We start from the raw sequence: 12,359 nt of genomic DNA on the forward strand, positions 1-12,359 counted from the left end.
TGATGTAGGGAAAGGTTAACAGTCTCTGCTCTGGAAAATGATTTTTATGAAAGAGTAGAATGCACATGCATTTATTTCCTCTGTCAGATGAAGGTAGGCTTAGGACAGCACAGACTGAAATAGGGTGATCCACTCCCTTTTCCACCAGTCTGTAAGACTTTACTGCAAGTTCCCAGGTCAGTTCTGCTCAATATTGAGTTCTAGAGTGACCTGAGCAAAAAACAGTGAGAGAGAGAGAGAGAACTGTGTGACACCAAACTGTGTGTCAGGTGTCCATGCCCAGAACAACATGGGCTGTGGTTCCACAATCCTGGGGGCAGAATGCCAGTCCTGAGGGCAGCTCATGGATGGCAGCAGAGCCCAGGGAAGGAAAGGTTCTGTCTCCACTGCAGGAAGTGTCTGTGCTTAAAGCAGTTCTAAAAGAAAGCAGTTCTGAAAAAAAGCCATTCCACACACACATGTAAAACACTTCTCTGCAGAAGAACAGCTGGAGACATGAACAACAGAATGAAAGAATAGAAATGCTCAAATACACAAAGCTACTGTGAGACACTTCTCTGGGGACACCCCCTTGTTGCGGGGGAGAAGCTTGAGTGCCCTCATGAGGTTGGGTGCTGTGCTGGCGGTGGTTTTGTGCCACCAGGAGGGTCTCCCATGCCAGACAGGTCTCAGCTGAAGGGTCAGACAAAGTGTGTCCACGGGCAGGATGGGCTCGCCAGCCCTCTGGCAACCATCCTAGGAGAAGGACAACTCCAACCCCAAACCCGGGCAGATGGAGCTCGCTTAGCCCTGTAAGGCCATCCATCTAAGAGAAGGATACTCTGACCAAACCTACGTCCTGAGGTATTCACTGTCACCGTCCAAGCTCGCTCGGCCCTGGCAGATGAACCTCAGGAGTAAAGGGTGGGGCCAGTTCTGCACACGCTGTGCCTCACCTAAAAAATCCATTGTGCAGACTCGAAGGGTTCACCCACATTGCAAAGCCCTGTAGCGACAGGTGAGGGTCGAAAACGGCAGGTGAGAAAGCGCTGGAAGCCACAGCCCCAACCCTGCATGCAGGTGGGGTAGGACATTGGCCATTGGAGACTGACCCCAGAGATGACAGTCTCTTGAGGCAGCATCCTGAACGACCAAGCAGCCTTTTCTAGGGACAGCACTGCTTGCTCCACACAGAGAGGGGCCTAGCAAAGGTGGCCTAAACAAAGCTCATCTCCACACCCAGTTGGATAACTGCGGCCAACCGGCATCTTCCATGCGATCAAACAAAGACAAGGAGATTTCAAAGGCATACACCTGCCTGCAAAGGTGTGCTCAAACTTACACTCACATGTTGGAACATCAGAACCATGCTTGATACTGGGGATAGTGGACGTCCTGAGCGTCGTTCTGCTCTAATTGCCCACGAACTGTCACGGCTCAACATTGACACTGCTGCTCTCAGTGAAGTTCATCTTCATGAGGAAGGCAGGCTTAAAGAACATGGTGCTGGCTACACACTCTACTGGTCAGGCAAACCCAAAACCAAAAAACACCTTTCAGGAGTTGGTTTCATGATTAAAAACTCCATTGCCTCCAAACTTGAAAATCTGCCGACAGGTCATTCTGATCACCTCATGTCCTTACGCCTCCCTCTACACAACAAGCAACATGTTGTTCTTTTTAGCGTTTATGCCCCAACTCTCCAAGCTGACCCAGCAGAAAAAGACAAATTCTACACTGACCTGCGCCACCTCACCCAAAAGGTTCCTGCAGATGATAAGATCATAATCCTTGGTGACTTCAATGCCAGGGTAGGTAAGAATTCTGAAGCCTGGAAAGGAGTACTGGGCAAGCATGGCGTTGGAAACTGCAATGACAACGGACGCCTCCTGCTCGAGTTTAGTGCAGAACGGCAGCTCACCATCACCAACACTGTCTTTCAACAGAAAGACAGCCTGAAGACAACCTGGATGCATCCTCGTCCAAGCACTGGCACCTCATTGACTATATCTTAGTACAACAGAGAAATGTCAGTGATGTCCGTCATACTCGAGTGATGCCGAGTGCAGAATGTCAAACAGACACCGCCTTGTGTGCTGCAAACTTAACCTCCACCTCAAGCCCAAACCTAAGAGAGGCAGCATTCCAAGGAGGAGGCTCCAAGTCAGCACTCTTCAAACAGCCACAGTGAGAGACAGCTTCCAGGTAAACCTTCAAACTAGACTTAAAGATAATCCCATAGATCCCTCTCCTGAAGCACTTTGGCAACATATTAAAAATTGCATCCTGCAGTCCTCTGAAGAGTCCTTAGGGTTCTCCTCCAAGAAAAACAAAGACTGGTTTGATGAGAACAATCAAGAGATCCAGGAATTGTTGAAGAAGAAGAGAACTGCTCACCAAGCACACCTTGCTCAGCCATCTTGCCATGTCAGAAAAGCTGCCTTTTGTCTTGCATGCAGTGAGCTCCAACAGAAACTTTGAGACATCCAGAACAAATGGTGGCTCAGCCTAGCAGAAAAGACACAACTATGTGCAGATTTGGGTGACCAAAGAGGATTCTATGAGGCCCTGAAAGCAGTGTACAGACCCATACACCAGGTTCAAAGCCCCCTACTCAGTGCAGATGGTCAACTGCTTCTCACAGATAAAACCTCCATCCTGAACCGATGGTCTGAGCACTTTCAGACTCTCTTCAGTGCCAACCGTGTAGTCCAAGGCTCAGCAATTCAGCACATTACACAACAACCGGTGAAACATGAATTGGATGCAGCCCCTACTATGGGAGAGATACTCAAGGCCATACAACAGGTGAAAACTGGCAAGGCAGCTGGGATTGATGGAATTCCACCCAAAATCTGGAAGCATGGAGGTCAAGCACTCCATGCCAAATTCCACGAGCTTGTTGTGTGTTGCTGGGAACAAGGGGAACTACCACCAGATCTCCGTGATGCAGTCATCATCACCCTGTACAAGAAGAAAGGAGAAAAATCAGACTGCTCAAATTACCCAGGTATTACTTTGCTCTCCATTGCTGGTAAAATCCTTGCAAAAATACTTCTGAGCAGATTAGTACCCACTATTGCAGAAGATCTTCTACCTGAAAGCCAGTGTGGTTTCAGAGCCAGTAGGAGCACCACAGACATGGTGTTTGTTCTCAGGCAACTGCAAGAGAAGTGTAGGGAACAGAGCAAAGGTCTCTATGTAACCTTCGATGACCTCACCAAAGCTCTCGACACTGTGAGCAGAAAAGGCCTGTGGCAGATCTTGGAACGTTTAGGATGTCCCCCCAAGTTCCTCAAAATGATCATTCTGCTACATGAGGATCAGCGTGGACAAGTCAGATATGGCGATGCACTCTCTGAGCCCTTTCCAATAACCAATGGTGTGAAACAAGGTTGTGTTCTTGCACCAACTCTATTCACAATCTTCTTCAGCAGGATGCTCCAAAGAGCCACAGCAGACCTCGATGAAGGAAACGGCATCTCCATCCGATATCGTACCGGTGGAAGCCCATTCAGCCTGAGGCGACTGAAGGCCCACACCAAGACTCTGAATCACCTTGTCCGTGAGCTGCTTTTTGCTGACGATGCCGCCCTCATCGCTCACACAGCAGCAGCTCTGCAGCACTTCACATCCTGCTTTGCAGAGGCTGCTGAGCTTTTTGGGCTGGAAGTCAGCCTGAAGAAGACGGAAGTTCTCTACCAACCTGCACCTCAAGAAGGCTTCCATCATCCTCACATCACCATAGGCAATTCAGAGCTTAAGTCAGTCCAGCAGTTCACCTGTCTGGGAAGTATTTCCTCAGACGGTAAGATTGACAAAGAGACAGACAACAGGCTGGCAAAGGCACACAGAGCTTTGGAAAACTCCATAAAAGAGTCTGGTCCAATAAACACCTGAAGAAAAGTACAAAGATCAGTGTCTACATAGCCATTGTTCTGTCTACTCTTTCATAAGGGTCTGAATCCTGGGTCATCTACCGCCACCACCTGCGGCTTCTCGAACGCTTCCATCAGCGCTGCCTCCGTTCAGTCCTAAACATCCACTGGTCTGATTACGTGACCAATGTGTCTGTTCTGAACAGGCAGGGGTCAGCAGTATGGAGGCCATGCTGATGAGAACACAGCTGTGCTGGGCAGGGCACGTCTCCAGGATGGAGGATCACCCACCACCTCCCAAAGATTGTGCTCTGTGGTGAACTCGCCACCGGCTGCCGCAAGAGAGGAGCCCCGAAGAGGAGACACAAGGACTCCCTGAAACAACACCTCAGCCTTGGCCATATTGACTGCCACCAATGGTCCACTCTGGCCTCCATTCAGCACAGTCAGTCAGGAGGAGAAAAGACCCCGCAGACAGAACCGTTCCTTGCCAATGTCACCTAAAGAGACGTTCCGCTGTGCCTTTTGTGACCGGACCTGCCTATCCCGTATTGGCCTTTTTAGCCACCAGCAGCCTGCAGCAAGTGTGGGTAGTGCCCTTCCCAAATCTTCGTTCGCAAAGCCGAGCCGTGATGATGACTGTGAGACAGGAGCTCTTAAACCCATTAAGGGCATATTTCTCCTCCAAGACAATATGTTTTGCCTTTTATATGTGTAGTTTCATAAGGGCAGGTTTACTCTGATTCTGCAACAGCTTTATTGGAAAGTTTTCTAAATAAGAAAAGAATATAAATCAGTCCAAAAAATCACTGTAAATTAAAAAAAACAAACGGCCTCAAACAAAATCCAGTAAACAACAGAGAATGTAAACCACTGACTAACATGAATATTGACAATATCCTGAAGGCAAAATAGATGAGATCCACTGAGCTTTCTGAGTGAGCAGCTTTTAAGAAATGCTAAGTACTGAATGATGCAGCACTTTAAAAGGTAATATTTCAAGTAAATTATTTCAGAGGTTTCATTTTTAAAATCCCAAAGGATGTTTGGTTCTGTGCCAGAGCACAGAGTGTGTGTAAGAGCATTTATCAAAGCACCATCAGAACATCATCCTATGAAGCAATCAAAGCCCTGGCACTGGAGAGAAGCAAAACAACTTCCAGACAAGATCTATTATCAACTCTATTCTGGTAATGTTTTACAAATGCAACACTTCTATTCCTCATGCCACACAACTAAGACTGGTATAGAGTTGTGCAAAGCTGAGTCAACAAGATATTTCTGTATTTTCATCACTGTCAGTGTAACTTTATCACTGTCAGTATAACTGAAGAGTTAACAGAATCAATGAGGTAAAAATGCTCAGAACATCAAGGAAGATTTTAAACAGCTCCCCTTTCCTTGTCATCATATATATTTTACAGCTACAATTATTTTACAGCCAAATTACAATTATTAACCACAATTATAAACTAAACTACAATAATCAACTACAATTATTTTACAGCCAAAACAGCCAAAACAGCCCCTGAGTTTCAGAAGGGAAAAGCTGCAGATCTAAGAACCAGTTTATATATTCACATTGCAACATGGGAGTAACACCAGGCTGAGAAGAAGCAGCTGCCACCCAATGTCATTTTGCTCACTCTATACAAGCACCAAATGGCAACGTGAGAGCACAGTCTGAGTGAAGGACAATTGCACAGAATCCTCCTCCCATTACCTACATTTGCACAGCAACAGCAATACTGAACCAAATGGGAAACACTTTTTCCACAAGATCCTGGAGAACCTGTGAGGAGTACACTGTTTGTGTTCTTGCAAAGGGTTAATTTGCCAAGATCCTGATCAATCAGCTTTTAAATCAAAATGCAGCTTGATGACCCAGTTTCACTTTACAAATGGCATTTCTGGTCAGACTTGTTTCATCTGGTTTTCCACAATTCTCAGGAAATTTTGATAAAACAAAAGTTAACTCTTTCATAGACAAATTCTTGTGTCATTATTTCACAGCACTATAATTTTTTGCAATATTGCCTGTAAAACTACCAGGGCAACCATCAGTTTTGAGCCTGCATTAAATATTGCAGAGGAAATAACATCATTAATGAACAAATACCAATGTAAATGGATTGCAATAAACCCAGCAACACGCCCTACATTATGTACATTCTATCTATTAGAAGGAAAAAAAAAAAGAAGAATCACATTTGTATCCAATTGGAGTAAGCCCAGGAAAGGGAAGGAGCTTGACTGAGCACTGCAGGAGTTTGTTCACAGCCCAAGCAGTTTCTCTGCGTTTCTCACCCAATGTCACTGCTTCTCTGTGAGATATTCAGTGCCTTGAGGCAAAACAGAGGCTCTGCTGCTGCTTTATTGCACACCTGTACTTTCCACTGCTTTAAACTACCTTAAATCCCCTTCATTTTCTTTTCCCAACCTCCAAAATCTGTAGGTATCTTTTAAAGCCTTAATTTGAAAATGTTCTTTCATTGCAATGAAATACATCTTAGAATCATAGAATCATAGAATGGATTGGGTTGGAAAAGACCTCCGAGATCATCAAGTCCAACCCTTGGTCCAACTCCAGTCCCTTTACCAGATCATGGCACTCAGTGCCACGGCCAAGCTCAGCTGAAAAACCTCCAGGGATGGGGAATCCACCCCCTCTCTGGGCAGCCCATTCCAATGCCTGAGCACTCTCTCTGGAAAGAATTTTTTTCTGATATCCAACTTAAATTTCCCCTGGCAGAGTTTGAGACTGTGCCCCCCTGTCCTATTGCTGAGTGCCTATTAATACTTACCTTTTCCCCAGCCAGACCCTGGTTAGATTTTGCATTTTATGTATTACAAAAAAAAAAAACCCAAAACAAACCAAAACCCAGACAACCAAAAAAACCATGAACAAGCAAAACCCCAACCCACAAAAAGGACCAGAACAAGAAACCACCACCAGAAACCCAAAGCAGCCAAGTACTCTGAGGGCAGAAGGATCAGAAATGCCCACTAGAATTCATTTCCTTACTTTTCAAATGAGGTGATTCTCCTTGAGGAAACCAGTGCCAGCAAAACCCTGATTTTCAAAATGTTTCATAAGACAATTTAAAAAGCTGCCAATTAGAACATCATCTTAATAACAGGTGATATGATCTTAATATGATGAGGTGGTAGGAGATTGACAGCTCTCCAGATCTATCTTTATTTGCCTCTCTTTTGAATTAAAACAAAAACAAGCTGTGAGGTTCGATATTATAAAGTTCTATTACGTATCTCTTTTAAAGACAGTTCCAACTGGCTCCCCATCACCAGCCAAAAACCCATTAAAAACACCGAGGTCATCCTGTGAGGCACCAGTTTTACCCTTCTATAATTTAAATGGAAAGGTCTTGCTAAAAAGTGGCTCTAGAGGATGACAGTTCACATGCAGAAAAGTTTATACACAGGCATTTCTTCAAGTTGTAGATAAATGAAATAGGGTTATTTTATTAATATCATATTCCTGAGCTGAGGTTTATGTGTGCTGGCTCTTCAAGCAGCTGATTTTTCTGCAGCTTTATCTTTACGCCCTGAAGCCAAAGCCACATATATGATTTGACCAGACTTAAAGCACATGAACTTCTCACTTTTCCATCTCAAAGCATCTCCTACAGAACAAGCACATAAAACAGGATGCATTTTTTAAAAATTACATTTTTCCTACTGAAGTAGTCTTTTGTGCTATAAAGCTCAAAGCAATTTGTGTTAAAGACAAAAAATGGCAGAAGTTACAACCACATAAGACAATGTCCAGACCTATATTTAAATAAAGACATTTTAAGTCTACCCATGAGGTGAGTGAGGTTTTAAACAGCCTTCCAATAGGAACTGTAGGGAAGTAAAAACAAAACAAAACAAAATAAAATAAAATACATTTTACAAAAAGGATTAAGTTGGCTCTTTGACTTCTAAGACTACGAGCACTGTACCCCTGGGTGCTGTTGTAGGGAGTTCAGCACTAACCCACAGACACACAGATTCACAAGGCATTGCCTGGCTCTCCTCTGGGGGAGAAGTTCTCCACCAGGATGCAGGGGAGAGGCAGGAGCTCAGTGTGGGTGGCTGCAGCCAGCCCAGCATCTCTGGGGTTAAAAGACACAAGAGTTGTGCAAAAGGAATGGATCAGAGGCAAATCCCCATGAAAAGAAGGGATTTATGTGATTGTCCACCTATCATTCCTTCCTGACAAAATCTGCAGGTCAGTGATTGTCCTGGAACTCGTTACCATTTATAACAAGTTATAACCAGTCAAAAATGACCCAGCACTGCACTAATGAACTGAAGTCTGTCTGTGCCAGAGCAATGCCAGTGCCCAGCCCCTGCCAGCCCTGAGAGAGATTACCAGCATCAGGAGAGGCAGGGGCTGCAAAAGCCATTAGGGAGAGGTAATTTCTACATGAAGAGCAGGGAATTAGGGATGACATTTCAGCTCTTGGAAATGTTTATGTCAAGGAGATAACATTAATTACATTTGGACTTCGTTTTGGTACGCTGCCCTTGTGCTCTGTTCTGTGTTCACTTCTATTGTTAGGAGGAAAACAGACACTGGTGCTTTACAGACCTTTGATTTCCCTCTTGCCTGTCCAGCAAGGATGGGAAAAAGCCTATTTGGATCTTGGACTACTAAGTCTAAGACCATTCACTTAGATTAATACATTACAGTGACAGACTGCTGGTGAGGATGAGACATGTGACAAAGTGGAAATTAAAGAAGGTCCATTTCCACATTTCCTACAATGCAAGAAAAAGGCTCCACATTTCCTACACTGACAAGAAAAAGGCTAGGTATTTTTCAGAGCATTTAATTCAGGCCTATTTTCAGCATGGGTAATGGTTCAAAGCATTTCAGCATATCCCTCTAGCCTGACTCTGTGGCTAAGCATTTACACCTCTGAAAAATCCATGTCAGCAGGAACTTGAAATAAAATTAGCAACCAAAATACCAGTTCCTACTTCAAGGGCTTGAATCAGAGATCCTGCAGGTAAATTGTTTTTCTGTTATGACTGGCTCTTTCCCTTGGTTATCACAGGATAAAATCTTGATTTCCTGCACTATTAATTCTGTGATTGTCCCTTCATGCAGTAGCACAGAGCACACAGCCAGCCCTGTCTGCATCCCTTGGAAAGCAAAGCAGTCAGTGCTCCTTCAGCACACTCCTGCTCCATCCAGCACCTCACTGCATCCTCAGAAACTTAGTCAAGGTGCAAATTGTGCAGAGAGCTTCCTGCAATCCACTTCAGCAAGTTTTGCAGTGTGCTGGAGCAGGACTGGAAACCAGGAATTATTTTTTACCCTACTAAAAATTCAGCTGATGCAATGTGAGTAAATAAAGAAGTCCCAAGTTATCCCTGATGTAAAATGCAACACTACTTTTGCTAAGGTAAGAAAGTGCCATCCAGGAGTGGATGCAAGCATAGCAATGCCTGTTCTAGAATTACATTAAGCATATTTCTATGATTTATCCTTAGGAGAAGCAAATTTAGACAAGACCTCCTTTTTTTTTTCCCCTTTCCCCTCTATTGCCATCAAAGGCATCGGGGAGACAAAGAGAGGTTATTGCTACACTTTGTCAAGCTCATCACAATCTTTATCCTGTTTTCTAGTCAAGGCATGGAGGATGTGACTCTTTTCCCTGCATGCAGAGGAGGAAATTAAACTCGGTATATTCCCCAACCCAGCCCTAGGACACTGTTATAGTGGCTGGAAGAACAGTACAACCTGCATGCAGGCTACAAGGGAAGTTTTCAACTGTATTAAGAAAAAAAACACTCCCCAGACCAAACAGAAAACCAAATCACAAGAAAAAAACCCACTCCCCAAACCAAACAGAAACCCAAATCAGAAACACATGACGATTATTCCCTTCCATCCAGCCGGAGATACCTTACCTGGTAGGCATCGAGCTGTTCATCCGTAAATATCGTCTGCTTATTGCCCATGTTCCCCGAGCACCTCTGGCGCTCTGCACAGGCATCCCATGAGCAGCCGCCGGGCTACCCTTTGCCGGAGGCATTTAGAGCTCGGGGGCTCGGGGAGCGGGCACAGAAGCTGCCGGAGCCCACATGGACCTGCCCGTACCCGTGTCCGTGTCCGTGTCCGTGCCCGCCCGGGAGCGAGGGCGAGCGCGGCGAAGCCTTGGCTGGAGCCTGCCAGGGAGGAGAGGGGGTATAATCACAGGCAGGTGTGGGGCACAAACAGCGATGCCAAGCTCCCTGTTCTTGGGTGCTTCTCTAAGAGGCGCACGGAGCCTTCAGAGCGCCGACTCGGCAGCGCTGAGGCAGCGGCAGCGGCTCCGCTCCGGCACCTCGGGAACTGCTCCGGGATTGCAGGAACCTCCTCCCGCACCGCCAGCCTGGGAACAGCTCTGCGGCACCTGGTGGAGCTGGGCAGCGCAGCCGTGTGGCACTGGCACACACAGGGCACAGCTGGGGACGGGAACAGGCACTGGGCACACACAGGGCACAGCTGGGAACTGAAACAGGCACTGGGCACACACAGGGCACAGCTGGGGACGGGAACAGGTACTGGCACACGCAGGGCACAGCTGGGAACTGGAACAGGCACTGGGCACACGCAGGGCACAGCTGGGAACTGGAACAGGCACTGGGCACACGCAGGGCACAGCTGGCAACTGGAACAGGCACTGGGCACACACAGGGCACAGCTGGGAACTGGCACAGACCTGGGCACACACAGGGCACAGGTGGGAATGGGAACAGGCACTGGGCACACACAGGGCAGGGCTGGGGACAGGAACAGGCACTGGGCACACACAGGGCACAGCTGGGGATGGGAACAGGTACTGGCACACACAGGGCACAGCTGGCAACTGGAACAGGCACTGGGCACACACAGGGCACAGCTGGGAACTGGCACAGACCTGGGCACACACGGCACAGGTGGGAATGGGAACAGGCACTGGGCACACACAGGGCAGGGCTGGGAACAGGAACAGGCACTGGGCACACACAGGGCACAGCTGGCAACTGGAACTGGCACTGGGCATACACAGGGCAGAGCTGGGAACTGGCGCAGGGACTGGCAAAGCGCAGTTCCTGCCGATGCCCACCCCGCAGATCCCAGAATCGCCCTGCCAAGGGACACGGGGCAGGAGGGAGGCTCCCAGTGCCAGCAGGTCCTCACAGCATCCCCAGGCGCTCCGCAGGGAATGCCTGTGCCCGCACTGTGGCTGTCGAGGAGGTGAGTTCACCACCACAGGTGCCAACCCCCCCGGTGCCAAGCACTCCTCACAGTAAAACCACTCAGCACTATTAAAGCGGTTTGACAGGTGCCAATCTGCATCCCGAGGCTGGAGCAGCCGCAGGTGGGAAGGGAAAACTCTCCCGCAGCCCAAAGGCAAAGCCCCGAGTGCCAGCAGTGGCTCTGGGGGAGGGTCTGACACCACAGCCCTGGCTCCGGCAAAATGAAATAATAAAGAGCAGCTACAAGAAGCAGACAGGCAAAATTATTAGATTCCAACAAAATTGTATTATCTATCATCTGCAGAAGGGCAAGATCTTATAACAACAGCAGGAAGAAGGCTGAGAAAGGATGGGAACAAGGAAGAAAGACCTGGTGGAACTTCACTTTTTCATTCATGCACATAGAAACAGGAGAGGGTGAAATTCCAACTTTATTTACAGCTCTGCCAATGGTCATTATTTCCTCATCCCATTAGCAAATTTAATTAAAACACTCAGAGAATTAACTTACAGCTTCTAATGATCCTGACCTGATATAACAGGATTGGGTAATAGGAGTTCACTTTACCTTGGCATGTAACAACAAAGAAAAAAGAGTAATACCAAAAATAAATGTATATATAGTAAAAATATCCTATGAAATGTGTTGGATGTGTAGTAAAACCATTCTCCAGAGTGCTGAACTGTTCTAAGAGATGGCTTATTCAAATTATAACATTTAGAAATGCAGGTTTGAGTCGCTGCAAACTGTTCACATATCAGACCCAAGCGGTCTCTGCTTTTCCAACCACTAATGGTTCTCTTTACTCTTCCCCGGAGTACAGTGGCATTGAATCCTCATTATGTTTCTAAAGGTTCTCCACAGGTAAGTCACACTGTTAAAAAATAAATTTGAGATACAGTATTTCTGTTTATTAAAAGTGCTCTTTAACATGATGTTTTTCGTTTTGTTTGCATCAGAAAACAACAACCTATGAGGCCCCTTGAGATTTAGAACTTTCACAGTTCTGAAAGTTCTTACATATCCTTAACTCTGAACAAGCTTAATCTCTGGCTTTAATGGTTACGTGTGTAATTAATTAAACATGTTCCCTATCTCTGATCTGGGGCTACTGAAATGCAAGAGGTGCAGCTGCTCCCAGTCAGACCAGACCAATACTTAGGCAAGTGGTTTGCATGGAACAGCACTCCATTCACAGCCACGTGCTCCAAGCTGCCCATCTATGCAAATCAGATTAAATGCAAATAACCAAATTACCTCTA

General features: G+C 46.4%; 1 protein-coding gene across 1 annotated transcript in view; it reads right to left on the bottom strand.

The window, feature by feature from the left end:
• The window catches only part of CIB2 (calcium and integrin binding family member 2), a 55,960-nt gene extending 46,127 nt beyond the window's left edge, over nt 1–9,833 (bottom strand). The window contains exon 1 of the mRNA XM_071568529.1: nt 9,783–9,833. Coding sequence (XP_071424630.1) covers nt 9,783–9,833 — 51 coding nt within the window. The remainder of the gene's footprint in view (nt 1–9,782) is intronic.
• Nucleotides 9,834–12,359: the final 2,526 nt, after the last annotated feature.

The sequence above is a fragment of the Pithys albifrons genome, chromosome 13, assembly GCF_047495875.1.
Source record: "Pithys albifrons albifrons isolate INPA30051 chromosome 13, PitAlb_v1, whole genome shotgun sequence".
NCBI classification, from domain to species: Eukaryota; Metazoa; Chordata; class Aves; order Passeriformes; family Thamnophilidae; genus Pithys; species Pithys albifrons.